Source organism: Heteronotia binoei, chromosome 2 (assembly GCF_032191835.1).
Source record: "Heteronotia binoei isolate CCM8104 ecotype False Entrance Well chromosome 2, APGP_CSIRO_Hbin_v1, whole genome shotgun sequence".
In the NCBI taxonomy this organism is placed as follows: Eukaryota; Metazoa; Chordata; class Lepidosauria; order Squamata; family Gekkonidae; genus Heteronotia; species Heteronotia binoei.
The window spans coordinates 108,633,710-108,654,115 of record NC_083224.1 but is presented as its reverse complement, the minus strand read 5'-3'; the positions used below and the strand labels follow the sequence as shown (position 1 = coordinate 108,654,115).

The window sequence follows — 20,406 nt, the reverse complement described above, 5'->3', positions numbered from 1 at the left end:
GCATAAGATCTCTATCACCTAAAAACAGAATTCTGTCTGGATTTTTCCACACCAGAATCATGAAGTATCAGTTGCCTACACTTTTCAGGAATGACAAAATGTATGGGTTTGGGGTTAGGCAAATTACCACCTGTTCTGTGATAGCTTCTCTTTCTTAAATAGCAAAAGTAGTTAAGGCCTCATAGAACTAAGAAGCTAAGCAGGACTGATTCTGGCAAGTAGTTGGAAGGAAAAAATTAATAAACATAGTTGGAATTAATGGAGAATTAATCCATTGTTATCTTGAGCTCTGGTGCGACTGTTTTTTGAGGTAGATGCACCAAATTGCAGCATAGCATTCAGTGCCTCTCCCCAAAATACCCTCCAAGGTTCAAAAGGATTGGACCAGCCCCCAAAGAAGGTGCCCCTATCCTTCATTATTTCCTATGGAGGGAAGGCATTTAAAAGGACCATGGTCCCTTTAGATGTGATGGGCAGAACTCCCTTTGGAGTTCAGTTGTGCTTGTCACAACCTTGCTTCTGGCTCCATCTCCAAAGTTCCCAAATATTTCTTGAATTGGACTTGGCAACCTTATTCCCTTTACCATGGCAATCCTGTCCCACAATTATAAGCATCTATGGTGTTTTACATATTTTTCCATGGGAGCTTTTCCCCATGGGGGCTTCTTTCCATGTGGGCTTTTTTTCAATATGGGCTTTTTTCTGTGTGGGCTTTTTTCCATGGGGGCTTTTTTCCTGTGAGCATTTATGTCCGTGTGAAGAAAGGTTGCTGGGCATGTTTAGCCTGGAGAGGAGGTGGCTGAGAGGTGATATGATCACCATCTTCAAGTACTTGAAGGCCTGTCATATAGAGGATAGTGTGGAATTGTTTTCTGTGGCCCCAGAAGGTAGGACCAGAACCAATGGATTGAAATTAAATCAAAACTGTTTCCGGCTCAACATTCAGAAGAACGTCCTGACCGTTAGAGCGGTTCCTCAGTGGAACAGGCTTCCTCAGGAGGTGGTGGGCTCTCCTTCCTTGGAGGTCATCTGACAGCAATGAGGATCCTGTGAATTTAGGGAGAGGTATTTGTACGTTTCCTGCATTGTGCAGGAGGTTGGACTAGATGATCCTGGAGGTCCCTTCCAACTCTATGATTCTATTATTCTAACCTGTCTGAGAAGGGGTCATCAATAAGAAACCTATAAGATTCATTTTAATGATCCAACATGAGACAAATATCACAAAGACTGGGGATTCAGTCAATCACTAACTAGTCATCACTTTCACTGCTTGAAAAGTCTACATGTGTTCAAACACATAGGCAAAGGACAAACCAGACTATAATCAGAATGCTCTCCTTGTGAACTTTTTTGTGACACGGGCTGGTCACTAAGGATGCTGCACTAAACGGATTTTTGTTCTGATCCAATTCTTATGTACATAAAATGTACTGCCTTTCTCTATAATCTAGCATACATAGTCAATAACTTCAATAATGAAGACCCAAACAAGAGCAATAGGAACTCCAGTTTAATATTTCTACTCCCCCACTGCATTGAGGACACCCAGGTTTGAGGCAGGTTTCCTTTCTATTCTACTGAAAGCAGAGTGATTAATGAGAGTCGTATCTACAAGATCAAGGACATTCTCTTCAGAGAGAAAAAGGAAAAATGCAGAATAATAAGATGATTTGTAAAAAGAAAATCAGCACAAAAACGAAACATGAAGAAAGCAGTACCTTACCCAAGCATAGTACATCGGAGTTTAATGTTTGAATCTCACTTCTGAGATTCACTGTCTGACAAAGGGAGCTTTGACTCTCAAAATCTTATACCCTTACATTCTTATTGGTATTTAAGATGCTACAGGACTTGCTCTCCTGCTGGAGACCAACATAAGAACATTAGAACATAAGAGAAGCCATGTTAGATTAGGCCAATGGCCCATCCAGTCCAACACTCTGTGTCACACAGTGGGCAAAAAAGTTATATATATATATATATATATATACACACACACACACACACACACACACTGTGGCTAATAGCCACTGATGGACCTCTGCTCCATATTTTTATCTAAACCCCTCTTGAAGGTGGCTATGCTTGTGGCCGCCACCACCTCCTGTGGCAGTGAATTCCACAAGTTAATCACCCTTTGGGTGAAGAAGTATTTCCTTTTATCCGTTTTAACCTGTCTGCTCAGCAATTTCATCGAATGCCCACTAGTTCTTGTATTGTGAGAAAGGGAGAAAAGTACTTCTTTCTCTACTTTCTCCATCCCATGCATTATCTTGTAAACCTCTATCATGTCACCCCGCAGTCGACGCTTCTCCAAGCTAAAGAGTCCCAAGCGTTTCAACCTTTCTTCATCGGGAAAGTGCTCCAGCCCTTTAATCATTCTAGTTGCCCTTCTCTGGACTTTCTCCAATGCTATAATATCCTTTTTGAGGTGCGGCGACCAGAACTGCACACAGTACTCCAAATGAGACCGCACCATCGATTTATACAGGGGCATTATGCTACTGGCTGATTTGTTTTCAATTCCCTTCCTAATAATTCCCAGCATGGAGTTGGCCTTTTTTATTGCAATCGCACACTGTCTTGACGTTTTCAGTGAGTTATCTACCACGACCCCAAGATCTCTCTCTTGGTCAGTCTCTGCCAGTTCACACCCCATCAACTTGTATTTGTAGCTCGGATTCTTGGCCCCAATGTGCATTACTTTGCACTTGGCCACATTGAACCGCATCTGCCACGTTGACGCCCACTCACCAAGCCTCAACAGATCCCTTTGGAGTTCCTCACAATTCTCTCTGGTTCTCACCACCCTGAACAATTTAGTGTCATCCACAAACTTGGCCACTTCACTGCTCACTCCCAACTCTAAATCATTTATGAACAATTTAAAGAGCATGGGACCCAGTACCGAGCCCTGAGGCACCCCACTGCTTACCGTCCTCCACTGCGAAGACTGCCCATTTATACTCACTCTCTGCTTCCTATTACTCAGCCAGTTTTTGATCCACAAGAGGACCTGTCCTTTTACTCCATGACTCTCAAGCTTTCTAAAGAGCCTTTGATGAGGAACTTTATCAAAAGCTTTCTGGAAGTCAAGGTAAACAACATCTATCGGGTCTCCTTTGTCCACATGTTTGTTTACCCCTTCAATATGGCTACCCGTCTGAAACTCGCTTTCAGCAAGAGTTTCATTAGATTGTATCATAAGCTAAAACTGAAAACATATTGTCAGCATACAAAAAAGCCCAGATAAATACCCATCATTTTGTATTTCTTATCAAACATCAGAATGGATTGTGCTTTATGATCAATAACATGCAACAAACAGGAATTTAACCTACTAATGATAATTCTAGGAGAAATGTTTTCATCACAACCGTCTGTACAGGACATAGCACAAGGTCTACTATAGCATAAATTTGTGTACTTGAACAGCTATACTATACAAAGCTATCTGACTGAAGTAAATGGCCAGCACTCACAATTATACAAGCATGTAAACCGCAAGTGCAATCACGTATGCTGCATTACCATTTGCACAACAATTCTTCCAACAATGAAACAACACAAAGTTTAAGATCTACTCTACCCACATTTAATAGATTACAAGCTAATGATGCAAAACATTAACCAGAAACCAGGCATAGAAACCAGGCATTTGGCTGTAATTATCAGATTACACTGAAGTTTTTAGAGACTTCTCAAACTCACTTCTGTCTGGCTTACAAGGTCTGAAGAATGTTCATAAGATGTTAACAACTCCATATAAAGAAAAAGTAAATGAAATATTAAAAGGTTCAGGAAATAACATTCAAATAAAGAAGCCCTAAAGTTAACAATTCAGAAATATCCACAGTATTCCAATGTATTTCTCTTTTACGTTAGTGTATTAGCATAATGTTTTTTGTATTGATATACTCAAATAAGGGATATTGGCTGTTTATCTCATTACATATACTAAACCCATCTTCCACTATATTTTAATGTATTTTTTTCTAATGGCAAACAAGAATGATATATATATTTAATTTATGTTACATGCTAAAAAGTAAATTACTGTATTTTTTGCTCCATAAGACGCACTCCCCCCCCCAAAAAAAAAAGTAGGGGGGAAAGTGTGCGTGTTTTAAGGAGCGAATACTGCAAAAAATTCACACAAATGCCTCTAAATTCACACAAAGCCTCTAAAAACTAGGTGCGTCTTATGGTCAGGTGCATCTTATGGAGCAAAAAATACGCTAGTTGGACAGGAAAAACTTCTGAGAAAGAAATCCTATCATTTTGACCCATGCTTATTAGCAGTAGAATAATTAACAGACATTCTCAAATTCTGACATGTTATTATTTTATTGGTTTCCCACGCAAATGCAACCCAGATCAAAGGTTTTCTGAATTTGTTAATTTTACTATTCCGCTATTGGATTTTAACTTTGTACCACTTTGCATTCTAAACCCCATCAGCTATTTGTAGCTCTACTTACTGTATCTCATTCCTCATCTGAAGGCGTGTGCATGCACACAAAAGCTTACATTCTGAATAAAAGTTTGTTGGACTTAAAGGTGATACTTGTCTCCTGCATTGTTCTACTACTTCAGACCAACACAGCTGCCCACCTGAATCTAAATACATCCTGCAGTAAGGAATATCTACCACTGGTATTTCTTTATATCTGTATTCAAATTCAGTAGTTATTTTTTAACTTCTGCTAGTTGAAGTCTCTGGCATGGTGTTAAAGAGGTTACCACAAACAGCACCATTCTACTTCAAATCAGACAGCCATCTTGCCTTCATAAACAATTTTCACTGGTCCTTTGTATCTTTAGTTATATTTAAGTGCTCACTTCTATCAAATCAATTATTACTGCTGGAATTATTGAAAGGGGAAATTAGAAACTAAAAGGTAACATGAACATTTAAGATGCCGTGTTTGCCGCAGAACAGATAACTTCAAGGGAGCATATAAGATCATTAGTTATCGCTGTATTTTATCAATTAGAAGTACTTTCCTGAAACATCCAAGGGTTCACCCATCCTAACGCACACTTATTCAGGGGAGACCATTCCCATAATTTGACAATCAAAGCTGTACTAATCTCTTTTCTGGGTGCCTAAGGCCTGAACAATCTATCCTTAAATTTAGGATGCAAGTATCCTAATGTGCATAAATACAGAATTTTAGGAGCCTAGGCTAGAAGTAGGGAACCCTGACTCACCTTGGATCTGTCTGCAGGTCTGTGGGAGCTCCATTCAGCCTGCCATATTTCCCTACTGGAAAACACAGACATTTGGTGGTAAGTCTGCAATATATGAAGAAGAAGAAGATATTGGATTTATATCCCACCCTCCACTCCGAAGAGTCTCAGAGTGGCTCACAATCTCCTTTACCTTCCTCCCCCACAACAGACACCCTGTGAGGTGGGTGGGGCTGGAGAGGGCTCTCACAGCAGCTGCCCTTTCAAGGACAACCTCTGCCAGAGCTATGGGTGACCCAAGGCCATGCTAGCAGGTGCAAGTGGAGGAGTGGGGAATCAAACCCGGTTCTCCCAGATAAGAGTCCGCACACTTAACCACTACACAAACTGGCTGACATGTTAAACCTAAGTTTACTTATTACTTTAAGAATAGGAAGTATATCATACATAATTCAGCACTTACTGTTTGGTATGTTTATGACTTTACAAATATAAATAACGTTATTTGGATAGTAACTACAAACATGAATATTCTAAATGGAATTGAACATTACCATATCAAAATATTAGCATTTTTTGCCAAAAACCTGATATAAAAGCTGAGGGCATTCACATAGTAATTAAAGAGGTTTATTAAACAAGTTTCAATTTAAAGCTCAGTATTATCTAGAAAAAACATAAGAAACTCATTTATTAGAGCAAGAACTCAGAAAATAACTATTCCAATAAAGTAACCAAGGAATTAAAATAAATTTTACATAGTAATGCTGCAGTCCTATGTAAACATAATTGGGAGTGAGCCTCTTTGAACTTACTGTAACTTGCTTGTGAATATGCATGTCAAGGAGCATGCTCACATGTCCTGGTAACAGTAGAGAAAATTAGCTACCCTGGATCCATACTTGATTTCTATCCTGTTCCATTGACAAATAACATATCCTTTAAAATATTACTAACTAAGTTCCCCCCCCCTTCAAATCTGAGCCATAGCCTCTGATTCTGACCCTTAACTTTGAGCTTCATGGAAATGAAGAGGTTTGCATGAACTAAAACACGCTTTTCAACCCTTTTCACATGTCACTTTGTTCCTTTAGAGTGCTTTCTAACATTCATTTATAACAGTGCAAATGGCAGAATCTGAGACAAGTGAGCAACAAAGAATCAAAGGCTGTGTTATATAATGCCTTGCTAACATTTGTAGGAGCAACAACAGGCTTGGCAGTTCCGTGGATTCTGGTTCCTAAATCAAATACCTGAAGATGTTATGTATTCTTCAATATGTGAAAGTACCTTTTCAACAGCAAGCCCTAAGTGTCATTTGTTTAGCTGTCCAGTTAAATGCAACAGCATTGCTGTCACTTCTGGCCTCTGAAATCAGGATTCATGCTTTTAATACACTTTAAGTTAAAACAGTGCTTTAATAATTGTGTCATTCATCATGTGAACAAGGTCTAGGGTTGGATGCTGTGGATCCATTCTGCTAGTGGTGATTATTTTGCCTTGCATCAGAAAATAGAGGAGGTTTCTCTTTGTCCTGGAGGAAGGTATCAGCATTAGCAGAAAGGTTCTATGGGGTCCACTCCTTAATATTGTGCCAACTCTCAACACACACCAAATTTCCAATTTTTCTACTGGAAAAACTCCTGAAAAAAATGTGGCCATTCTTTTCAGGACTATATTTCTGCTGTAAAGTGAGAATTCTTTCATGTTCCTGTCTCTGGTCTTCCTGGAAGCTCTGTGCAAAAAAGCAAGAACACTTAAAACATTAGCTCCTTTGCAAACTGTGAGGTACTGGCAAACTCCAAACAGGGCCAGCTAAGCAAGGCTAACTTCTGGTCCCTCCCCCCCGCACTGATAACAACACTGAGTCATATGGGGGTGCCCAATTCAGCACCCCCAGAAGGCCAGTACCCTGGGCAATCACCTAGTTTGCCGAGTGGCAGAGCCGGCCCTGAATCCAAACTTTAATATCAAGCCCTGACACTGAATGTTATCTTCTAACTAGTTTGAAAAATTCCTTCAGAAGTTTAACATGGTCTGATTGGGATTTTTAAATTCTGAATAATTCTGAATCTTTAGATAGCCCACTGTTTACTTTTTTATGTTGTTCAGACCTAGGAGCATAAGGGACCACACAGTACAGGCACTGTCCACATTAGATAATAACTGGCATAGGTCTAGGAGATAAAATCCAAAGGCCACAAAAATGTGCCAGATGCAGAGAAATAAGAAACATATGTTATAATTAATTCTGGGTCATTCAAAAGCATAGGAAAAATACAATAGCTAATGTCTCACTAAACCAGCAGATTTTGCCAATAAGTTTTCATATGAATAAAAAATCTATTGTTGTGAAACATGAGCAGCTTTTAGTAACATGGACTATGTCACAAAGAACACACAGCAGATGACATACTGCAGATGAGATACATCCCCTGCATAAAACTTATGATCATTCAATACAAGTAGCCAGCCTTTTGAAACTAAACGGTCCTACTGTACATAAAGAAAATATTTTTTTTTATATTACATGGATTGTGGTGATCAAGCAATTTATATTTTTACCTTTACAGGTCTAAAAATTATACAGTAATTATCACACAAAATCCTGTCCTAAGAATACAAACATCTTGAGAATCTTGAATGTTGCTACATACTATCAAAGCGGAGAGATCTGCTTTCAAGTCAGGTTGAATGCTACAACAACAGACCACTTTTATTCACAAGTTTAGTATGCCAGTAACCTGCACGTGGCACACATACCATAGCCCATCCATTTCAAGGTCTCCTACAAACCTGATAGAGGACCAAAGTAACATAGGACGTTTTAAAATCACTACTACAAATTGAGTGTTAATTATAATTTGCTAATCCAAACTTGAAGAGCCCTGTGGCGCAGAGTGGTAAAGCTGCAGTACTGCAGTCAGAGCCCTTTGCTCACAACCTGAGTTCGATCCCAGTGGAAGCTGGTTCAGGTAGCCGGCTTGAGGTTGACTCAGCCTTCCATCCTTCCGAGGTCGGTAAAATGAGTACCCAGCTTGCTGTGGGGGAGGGAAGTGTAGATGACTGGAGAAGGCAATGGCAAACCACCCCATAAAAAGTCTGCCATGAAAACATTGTGAAAGCAACATCACCCCAGAGTCGAAAACGACTGGTGCTTGCACAGGGGTCTACCTTTACTTTTTTAAATCAAAACTGGGATCATGGTTTCACATATAGGATCAGAAAGATAATTTGCAAAAACAAAACTAAAAATGTAGATATTGTTAATAGAAAACATCAAGTGAATTGTGCAAATAGTACTAAAAACTAAATTCTCATTAGAATGGAAGCCAGGTGCTTACAGAATTGGTTATACCTTGCAAATGATGCATAACACTCAAATGTTGTCCAGTACAGTCACAGAGTTGGCCAAATTGTTTATAAATTTTCAAGAATCAATTAATGAATTCCACCCATGAAGGGAGAATGGCATGATATCATTATTAGCTACCACCACCTACTGGGGCTAACGGACTGTTGGAATACTGGCTGAAGAAACAAAAAACAATATTGGGCAAATACTGAGTCAGTAAAGTTTATTACAATCCATTGACCATAATACAAAACTAACCTAAAACACGTGTGTTAAAAATATAAAATCTGTACATTGATATAAATCAACAAATACAATCCAAGGAAACCTCCAAGATGTTAATAATAATAATAATACTGAATGTGTCTGCAGTAAGCTGTTAACTCTCACTTCACACATGTACATCTCTAAACTTCTAAATAAACTTGCATGTAAGAAATATGATAATTTCAGCTATAATACCCCCTTCATCAAATATTCAACCTGCAAATATTTTCGTTAAATATAATGCCAATAATGGAAAGCTTCTAAAAATATGCTCCTATTTTTCAGGAACAGCAGCTCTACTGTTAAATATAAGTTATGCTTTCTAAACAATCATACATGATGTCTAATCATTAACCATATTCAGGATTATTTGAATACGACAGACTTGCAGTGGGTTTTTTTTAAGTACTCAAAATACTTCCGTGTAGGACTAATACTGAATTAGCTGCTTCAGTGGCTATAGTAAAAACTACATCAACCCCTAAGCTAAGGTTGAAATATTGTGCACGCTTGTTTGGGAAGCAAGCCTCACTGAATGCAAGCTACTTTGTTGGCAAGTACTGGACTGCATGACTTTTTAAATTGCTCATATCAGTCTACATCTAGCTAATTCTTAGAACATCTGCTCCAACAGAAAGAAAGAAAAAAAATATTGCTACCTGTCACACATTGGAAAGAGATTTGCATATTTGTGATTTTTTTTAAATACAATTTCTCTGAACTACAAGCTGTGGCAAGAATAGAATGAAAGCACCCAAGTGACAAATTTTCAAAATCAAGTGTAGATTTCTGTATACCCAATTTGATAGGAACATAGGAGGTGATGCAAAACAGAAGACCTTTGATAACTTGCATATGCCAACTGCAGTCTATAAAACTCCAGAACTAGCTATTTTTTAATGCGAAAAATGAACTTTCTAAAAGTTTCACCTGGAACATAAAACTTTGCCATTTATTTCAGAAATAAAATAGGCTCCTCTTGAATGTAACACGAAGTCTTGCAGATAAATGACAGTAGGTTCAATCCCGTATCAATCAATGCTTATATCAGTGCATGTAGTCATTCAGCACAAAAGGAAGAGAACCACAAGTCCCACTTCCCACGTTATGCTGGATGGGGAAAGCAGCTGTGTCATTCATGCTGCTTCTTTGAATGTTACAAGTTAATGTCAAGCCTTTTAGATGGAAGTTTGATTTACTAAAAATATGTTTCATTATTTCATCTCCCAATCACTGATGGGTATACCATTCTAGTGCTTGTAGTCCATACAGTTCATCTTTCTTCCTTTGTATTCTGCTTGGATAGTTCACCTCAGCATAACTACTAGTATCCAATGTGTGTCTGTCTCTGTGTGTAAGAGTATCATTGGGAGGGGGTTTTATTGCAAAGAGAGCTAAAATCTGAGGCAAGGACAGTATTTTTAGTTTACAGTTTGGCAACAATTTACACAGACTACTTGTTCCTTCGAGGTCAGTGAGAATTAAGCAGCCCATGTGTAGAATGGCAGCCTTTTGTCTTTTAGATACCAACTAATATAAAACAGGATTATTTCCATTTTTATAGGCATCAATAGAAAACTTTAAAAGCCAAATGTGTAGTAAAACAATGCTCATATGAAAGCTGTCTGATCTTAATTATCAGTGCACTTTAGTGGTGACAAATATGGCAAAATAAAAATACCCTTGAACACCATAAACACTGAAATACATGTAATTTTATTTGTGGAAAAGCTGGTTTAGGAATAATTTGTTTTACAACAATCAGTGTAACTTCCAATTGCTGCAAAATACTTGGAGGGAGACATCATTATATTTTTATAAATAGTTACCATACTTAGGTCTTCATTGTAAAATGCTATGTCTTGCTAGATTTAACCGGTGGGGAAGATAACTGTGTTGCTACTTGACTGTGAGAAAATACAAAAAGCTTTTAACAGAGAAAGGGGGTGGAAAAAACACCACACTAATACTTACATTCCGCTTTAAAAGCTTTTAAAAATTATTATTGCTACACTTCCTTTTTTACAGTTTTTCCATGTGGTAGGAGAAGGCACTATGTAAACATGGAAACAGCCCGTTATTTTTCATGTGCAAACCAGAAGAGGAATGCGCTAAGAATATCTGAAAGAATATCAAATAAGCTATGCTAATATCATCACTGGCCAAAATAAAGTACCCTTGTACATTAATGTATAACCAAATTCACCTGTAAAAATCTAAATCTTAACAGTGCTGTATTTGGGGTCAATATACTCATCTGCAGGGAGTTACACATTAGAGAAAAGTGTCCATCTATTCTGTCATTCATCAAACAAATATGTATTAGGGATTGCAGAAGTGACTGGAATTTAAAGATACTAACTACTGGAAAGATTCCAGAAGAATCACAGTCCAATGTCAACATTCAGAAACACTTAAGTGCACACAGAAACATTTTGCATGGATTTTCCTTGAAGTGTTATGAATGATTGTACAACTTTCACATCCATTTGCATCAATTTCAAAGCAAACACGCAAAACAGAACTTCCCTTTTATTATCAAGCTAACCAAAATGCCACCCACACATTGCACTAATACCAGATTCAGCATTCCTGCATGTGGAGATAATCAAATGTGCCCTTGGCAATCACCATTCTCTCTGGCAGTTTTACTGATAGGTGCTCATTTCATGTTAGAATATCTCTTAGGAGGCCAGACCAAGGACATCTATTTTATTTATCACAGGGCATAACTGCATTTGCTTTAGTAACAAGAGAGTATTTCAGCATTTTATATATGTTCCCATTCCCAAACATAGCCTTACAGAATATTTCTAAAAAGCATGTTCAGTCTTTAAATGACCTTCTTTCTTCCGTGTTCTCACTGTCTTTTTATCCAATTTTTATCCAATATCCAAGGGGTTCTTGCTGCTTCTCAGTATTTCCTGGCTCATCTAGATTGCTACTTCATATTAAAAGGTACAGTTAAGGGAAGAATAATGTACAGGAATTATTCTCAGTTCCCTCTTTACTTGTACAGAGCCCCACAGGCACAAAAGCTATGTAATGGCTAAAGCAATTGAACACAGTTAATGTGGAAATAAATAGCCCTAGCCATGGAGGTGATGCCTAATGAATTAATATAGAAGTGATCTCAAGTTGTGTATGACAACATAAGCAAATTATTAGGAGTATTAAATGTATGCTTGCTCTAGTCAAAATTGTGTTTATAACAAAACAAAAACCCCTGATGTTCAAAAATCTGGCTATCAGAATGCTTAACAACTAGAGCTCATTCTCACTACAAGCTATTATTCAAAGAGGAAAAAAGGATAATAATTAAAAGTATGAACAGAAATTAACATTCCTCAAGCTCCTGAGAAATAAATCAATGGCCTCCAAACATCTATACCAATTCAAAATCCATCCTTTATTATTTCTCAGAGAGCATCAGCACAATCCAACATGTGTATCCTTTTATTCTTTCCTTGTTTTCTTCCCCACATGGCTAATCATACACAATTTCTGAGGTGACATTTTAAGGTTAGTGCTTCTGCTTTAAGATTAGTGACTTATAAATGGATTCTGCACCCAAGAACATTCAGCAGACCACTTTCAGTAAAAGAAACTATAAATGTGAAATCTGATCATCACTGACTGTTTTCATGAACATACTATATCTATAAATCTATATTAAACAGAAATACATTCTTCCTTGACTAAAATATTCTGTCATTTTAACCCAAACTCTTTTAAAGAAGTGTTGAGGAAGCAATGCTATATTGGACTTTAAAAAGATGTCAGGAAATCATGCTCTTACTGGATAATGAATTCTTATGTTATATGAATAATGCGTATCTCAAAACAACCTTGTTGTTCCTGAAGAAGACCCACTGTGTTTAGCTTTATACAAAGGCAACAGGACAACAAGTATGCACATGCTCACTTGCATAAGCACAGAGGCAAATATAGTCCACTTGCGCTTCTACCTCTGACAGAAGAACCAAAGTGGCAGAAGATGGTATTTCCAAAAGGTATTAGCTAATTTTGCAAATTTTGATCCCAACAGTGATTCAGGCCTGCATAATATTTCTTAAAACTGTTCTCTTCCCTAAACCCTAATGACATTGAAAAAAATACTGCATTGCAGTATTTGCCAGCGCATAAGTGAGTACCCAATAAGATGCTCCTAAATCAAATCAATATACACTTAAAGTAAGTACATATAGTAAACACTACATACAAAAGAACTAACATGTACCATTCTGTGTGTGTGTGTGTGTGTGTGTATATATATATATATATATATATATATAAAATGCAAGGTATCACTATAAACTTTATGACTAATCATGTACAACCTAGAACCATAACCTCTCTTTAAGGTTATGGAAAGGTAGGACATATTTCATATAAGAAGTAGTTTCTAGCAAAATAATTCCTACCTAGGTACTGAGAAGTTTGAAAGCCATTAGCCACAATGACAAAAATGTAAAAAAAAAAAAAGTTAAAAAAAGAAAAAAAGAAAAGAAAAATGGCCAAGAACAATACGCTAAGGTTCCTGAACAGTGAGAATCTTCCATTTAAACTCAAGCTTTAGAGGCACAGAACTAGCTCCCATATTTTAAGAGCAAAGTATTATTAAAATCAGTCTCTTAAAGTGGTTAATTTTTGATAATCCCTTTGTTGCAATCTTTTAAAATGGCATTTTGGTGATTCTTTCACCAACTGCTAAAAGAAGTAAAATGAAGAAAACTAAAAGAAGGCTGGACAGTCAGTAGGAACAGTAGCTCCCTGAATAATCTGACATTTTGATTATTTAAATCACTAATATAAATAATTGAATATAAATGGTGTTTTCAATTTAACACCTCCTAAATTGGAGTTATTCGCCTGTTAGAATTTGGCAAAATGTACACATCTAAATGAGACATTGCATACTTGTCGCTTGCTTTAGCATTCTAACAAAATGTTATTTTGTTATCTTAAATTATTCACAAATTTTACTGGGATTTCTACCAGACTTTCTATTCATAATATTTTATACCTAAGAAAAATAAAGAGTTAGATATACACCGAAACTGTGGGCATCACACCAGTCTCCGGACACTAACAAGGTAACAGATTGGTCCATGGGCCATATGTGAGTTAGAAAAAAAAAATCTGGTACTTCTGAATATTGAAACTACAAAAAAATTGTATAAAGTAAGCAAATCAAAGACAAACTGGCAAAACTACCAATATCCTTCAAGAAAACAATGGAGCTGTATGTTGACACTATTCAGGGGTGAGAGTAGGGTGGGAGGTGCTTGATATTTCGAATGCAGGATGAAGCTTATGGTTATATTAAAAAGATGGAAATTTTGCAAAAAAACTTAGTATCATGTACATGAAACTACACAACTTTATTTTCCTCCATTACACAGAAAGGAAGTTTCTTCTATCCTGAAAAACGCAGAAGCATTAGTTAAAATTTCTTGTTTTAAGTCTTCTGTTAATACTATTTCTGTTCAAAATGATCACTCATATTTTAATCATGTGCAAATGGACAAGAATGTAACATTTGCCAAGCATAAAAGGTGTGTTGTGCATTTCTAAAATGTGCTTCTCTTATACTGGCCATATATCTGGCACATGATAATCTTTAGCCCCTTTTTATTATATTTCATCATTTGTCAAACTATTGCTTTACACACCCATCACTGTATTTTAATAGATGCTACTATTCCATGCAATTTTTTATGCACAGCAACATACGGTACCATAAAAAATTAACAATAGATACCCAACTCAACAGTACCTAGTTTGTATGCTGAAGCAAACACCACTTTATAAAAGATGGACACTATACTGGGAAACAGATTTATGATACTGTAGGAATTAAGGTTAGATTGGGAAAGGAGTACAATTTCATTATTTTTTGAAAATGCTGTTCCACAAATGAAGTGCATGGGTGCACTTGTTTGAACATTATTCTGCCATAGAATCATTACATTTTACAAACACAAAACTAACAGCACTTAATGCAAAAAAAAAATCTTTGATTGCAAGTTTGTGTGCAGTTCCCATTTGATGGAATACTGTAAGAGAGAATCAGTTCTATACAGCATCATGAATCTTTATAGCATACTGCTTATCCCAATTCTTGCACTTTTACATACATGCAGTAATAAAATGGTTCAAGAGCCCCCACCCACCCTATGCAGAAAAAAGATGCTCTTAAAAAGATCCACAAAATCACTGTAAGATTAAGTCAGAAATGTAATTAACACTTATTTGTAAAGAATAATTAAAGTTGTGACTGCCACAAAGAAGAGCAAAGATAATTAAGGCAGCCCCAGAATTTTTCCTACACTGTTTGCAGTATTCCCACATGACTGCCACCTGCTTCCCCACTCAGCTTCCCCTATGCTCGTTTCCCCGGCAACCTTTCATTGGCTTTTCCTCCCAGCTATCGCTTTCAGTTCGGCTGCTCAGTCTAATCTTATTTGTTTTACACCCATCAAAACAAGCAGCTAGACAAAGAAAATCCTATAAGAATAGGTAAAAGACCATAGCTTTGTTCCCCAGTTTATAATAAGTATCCAAAGGGCAGGGAGTGAATGCCTGCAAAATGTTTAATTGAACCAAAGTAGGAAGAATGAGGTGAATATTAATGCCTTTTTTCTCCTTCTGCACCCCCTCCATGAATTGCTCTGTTCTGCAGTATTCAAAAGTCTGTATCTGATCTTACCATTTTGCACAATCTATATGAGAAGCGCAAAAAGCAGATCCAGAGGTGGGGGGAGGGCCAGGGATCAATTTGTGTAGTTTCTGATTTTTCTGCCAGAAGAATACTCTAAAAATAGAAATACTACTAACACATTGATGGATTTAACTTCCTACTGCATAGAGAAACGGGGAAAAGAAAGCACCCTTGTTTCACAACAACATTAAGATTCCAAGGAAACAGTACATGCAGTCATTAGATTTCTATTCAACTTAGCACTTGTGTAGCACAAATAAAGATTAAAAGGCATCATGTGCTGGGCATACAGTACAAAGACACCGTGACTGTTGGCGGAGATCATCCAAATGCATGATCAGCAGATAAAGCACTCAGTGCCATGGCACTTGTCTATATTTATATAATAACTATACATACAGATTACATACACAGGTACCCTCATTAGAAATCAAAACAACCAGTAATTTTATTTATGGCTCACAGTTTGCCATCCTAAACAAGCATAACTCACAAGGCAGTCAAGCTGTATGAAGCATATAAGCAGTTTCTTGCCAGCTCTCACTTACCATTTTCAAGCCATTCCACTCCATCTGTGATCACAAAGATGGACCCTTAACAGCCCCTCACAGTGTCAAAAGCAAAAAGAACGTTATGAAAAAGCTGACATTCCTTCTTACAGAACTCCTGCCCAACGATGCAACAAATCGGCATATACTAGGTGCTGGTACACATATAAGCCGCCTCCTCTTTTTATGAGGTCATGACAGGAAACTCTTTGAAATACAATATGCAGCATTTACTGAAGCTCCTATAAATCTCTCTCTAAAAAAATTACCATGCCTACTGTGCAATACACCAAACCAAAAAAGTATCAGACCCAAGGCACTGCCTTATTTTTTTCCCCCAAGGATTCCATTTTGCATGTGTGTCACCCGCATCTGAATGTGGGAAAATTAACCATGCCAACCCGCTCCTTCAGAATTTCTGCTGGCCACATGCAGCCTAGCATTAGGAAGCAGCCTTTTCTGTATTCCAAGACAGAAATTAGAATGATCTTTAAATGGCACACTACATCCTTTCTGCCCTTTTATTAAAAGCTAGTCAAGAATTCAATGCAAGAGAAACAAAGAAAGCAAAAAAGGAAGAGACATAACGGGAAAAAGACATTTAACAAGCAAGCCAAAGGGGAGCAAACTAAACTCATGTGACAACACAGACTGATCAGAATGCAGATTTGGGGAAAGCTATATGTTCTATACACACACTAGGAAAGACTGCTGCAACAAAGAGATTTTAAAAACTACTAATACCTACCATAACCATTCTTAATGGCAAATAATGGGTCTTGCAAGGCTTCAGTTCCTCTAAAGATCTGATATGGTTTCAGGGAATTAAATGTTTTATTGTATCTTTTTTTTAAAAAATCCACAAAATACACAGTGCAGATATATGATGCAGCAAAAGAGGGGAGGAAAGCACTGTGTCGAAGCCCCCTGATTTTAGAATGTAGATAACAACTGAATAAAGCCGTGATGAAATTGGCTAACAGCTTCTCCTTTTTACATCCATTTATGGGACCATCTGTCAGCTGAAAGCAAGATCTGATTGGCTAGGGAAACTAAAGGAGGCGTTGCAACATCAGGTGCTATTGAAATTAGCTACTGCCAGACTGACAATGTTAATGATTTGGTGACCTCTACAACAACAGAGACCAGATTTCTGAACTGCTGCTTGCGTCTAGTAATTAAGGGGCAGTTTAAGAACAGCACACATGCATGGATAGATCTTTACTCACACCTCTTTACCCTCTGCCCATTACTTACAAACACACACAGAGGCATAAGGGCGGTTTCAAGCCACACCTAAGAGTTTATAACACTATGACATCCTCAGCCAAGCTTCCACTATCACAGCCTCTCACCTCTTCTATATATCACTGTGAACTACAGGCTATTGGAAACACCTTATCTTTCTTGACAGTTGCTTCCCAGAGAAATACATATTTAATGTTCTGCCCCTAGGCTATAAAAGATATGACAAAAACACTTCAATGTGCATTTAAATTGTATTCATCCATAGGTGCAATAGGTCTCAAACTTCGTGTAATTTTTCAAATTCTCTTAATAACAGGATGTTCACAAATGGTATATACGTTTTTTTAAAAAAAAGAACTGGACTCCTATTTAATGCAACAATGTTTCTTAAATACCACTTTAACCAGCATTTTTACATGGAAAATTGAAATAATAAACCATGAGCGTTATTTCTCTTCTAATTTGTTTTAAAAACTTACTACCCTATAAATTAGACTACCTTGATGTCTGGTCATGATGAAAACTGGAAGTTGCACTGTTGCCTGTATCTCCAGTTACAGCCATATTGGAAACTTTTCACACTTCAGCCACTAACTAAAAAGGCTTGTATTGTTGTTGCTTTTATTTTAATAATTAGAAGAGTTTTGTTAAGTGTGTGCATATTAGAGGAATATTTCTGTCAAGCAACCTTCTCCGCAAACCATGAAAAAGTAGCATTAGTGATAAATTTAATAGTTTACCTACATAAATGTATGCTTTTTTATATGTGCATTGCTAAATATATTTTGCGCATCATGTTTTACATATTTCATTTGTAACTGAATTTATTTGTAAGGTTCTATCACATTAAAACTTCACTGCAAAATAACAGACTACAATATATGCTTATTTTATATTTCACTGAAAAACATCAGCATGTAACAAAGATACCTATAATCAAATTATCACTATGCAAAACAGGCAGAAAAACTAATTTTACAAGAAATAAAATCAGTCAGCTGATAAATTTTAATGCCGCACTGATATGAACTATTTAGATTCACACAAGCTTCCTGTTTCCATTTGGATTCTACTGTTCTTTAATACAAACTAATGAAGAGTCAACTAAACAATTTCAAATGAAAATATCATGTAGTTAAAAGTGTAAACTTAATGCCATGATATTCATCCCAACTGTAACACAATATGTTAATTGCATTTTTGCTTATTTTGAGTTGTCATTTCATTGGTAATTAACAAAAATGAACAAAATGAAGAGATCTCATTTCTATAATTTTCTCTGTCTCAGCATACTTCATTAGCCACTGAATAAGGATTCTGGACATTAGAAAGATTCAGTTATTTGTCTAAAAACAATTGTAGATTCAGGTCCTAAATAAATAAGTGTATCTTGCCAATTTGAAAATATATGGTTTGTGTCTAGTGTATACAAACATCCAAAACTCACAAGCACAATCTTAAAAAATAATAATTTTGTGTTTTTTTTAAGGAAGAAAAATATAAGGCAAAGAAAAAACACCAGACAATTGCATAAATATCCATAGAGGCCTCTCTAAAGACAAAGGCAGAATTCTATTGCTGGATAAAGTCAGTCTTATTATCATATCTCCAATAGGACCATTCATCTTTCAGGGTAAGGGGCTGACCACTACATCACCAGGAGTGATGTAAATAGTAAAGCATCAAACTGTAAAGCATCAAGATTTTCAATAAAGTCTCTTAACTATCAGGCAGGAATTGTAGAAGTAAAAGTGTAATTTTCATGCACCCCCTCTATCTCTCCTTCCTCTCAAAAACCGAAAGTACAGCTATTCCATTTTTCAGATGAAACCACAGGACTGCCTTTCCCCTCCCTTCTCTTCCTTACCATAAGTGAGCAGTTTCTTGACTCATTAATGACAGTTTCCCTTAAAAGAAGTGATCTCATAGCACTTTGTCCCTCTCTACCATGCATACATCTCAAAGGTTGTGGGTATCTTAGCATCAGGAACCAGCAGCAAGCTCTCTCATACAGAGCCCAGATGGACTACACCAGAAGTCAATTCAGCATTAATAACTACCTACTCTGTGCAGTTAAGAAGCCTTACGTGGCATAATGACCTAGGCAACAGCAGCTGATTAAAACGGCAAGTAAAAGACAATCCTGTTATCCAAAATGATTGATTGGGGGCCTAAATAACACAGCAAAGGAGGATTTATATCTCTCTCCTCTTAAATTTCTCAGTTTGAGAATAAAATTCTTCTAAGCCCATGGAGGAAGAAGAAAATTGCTGCCCAAAAGATGTGACAAAATATTACCTCATTATTTAACAAAGCAGCACTAAGCATCCTGGTGATTTCAAACATCTTGACACAGATTTTGTTTTTTAAAAAATCCAGAAAAGGATTCCTTTGCATGTGTAGTCCTCCCTACAAAGGGAATGTCAAATTGCCTCCATACAACATTTATCCCTTGGAGTTAGCACATTAGAACATCTAGCTGCATTTTCCTTGTCAGCATACAGAATATGCTCACTTCAGTGACATGTCCTGTTCTCTTTGCTGGAATAGCCTACTGCCTTAAACATGGTTGTTACTTAAAACTATTTGTTAAAGTAACAGTTCACTTGCTAAACACCAGGTGGGCAGTGTGGAATGAATCAAAATGAACATCTTGAGATTGTCTTTGAATAGCTTGTAGCTGTGATTGCCCATACACATAAAATATTAAGTGTTGTAAGAGACAAAGATGTAACTAGCATTCTTTTACCTCCTGCTTTGTCACCAGAATATATATTAAAAAACAAAAATGGATCATGATCCTAACAATGAAACGTTGAAGGATTTTTAAAACTTACAGGCCTTTTTTTTCCCCCACTAAGAAAAGATGCCAGCATAAATGGAAAAATATACCATTTTGAGGGTGAGGGGGAAGTTGAGTAAAAGTTTCATTAATTGTCAGTCATTTTTCTACCTGTTATTTCAATATCACTTCATAAATTACCAAACAACTTTGTCTAAATATCCAGGTTATCTGGATATTTAGACAAAGCCCACACAACACCAGGTAATGATGACAAGTTGGGGCC

At 36.9% G+C, this 20,406-nt stretch overlaps 1 protein-coding gene across 5 annotated transcripts in view; it reads right to left on the bottom strand.

Moving 5' to 3' along the window:
* The window catches only part of ELAVL4 (ELAV like RNA binding protein 4), a 224,134-nt gene extending 204,347 nt beyond the window's left edge, over nucleotides 1-19,787 (bottom strand). For 2 of the 5 annotated variants that reach the window (XM_060231794.1, XM_060231796.1), the window contains exon 1: nucleotides 19,206-19,334. In XM_060231794.1, coding sequence (XP_060087777.1) covers nucleotides 19,206-19,322 — 117 coding nt within the window. In that variant the 5' untranslated portion in view covers nucleotides 19,323-19,334. Of the gene's footprint in view, nucleotides 1-16,090; nucleotides 16,345-16,838; nucleotides 17,052-19,205; nucleotides 19,335-19,636 lie in introns of those variants that run through there. The other 3 variants (XM_060231795.1, XM_060231798.1, XM_060231797.1) reach the window with 3 other exon arrangements.
* Nucleotides 19,788-20,406: the final 619 nt, after the last annotated feature.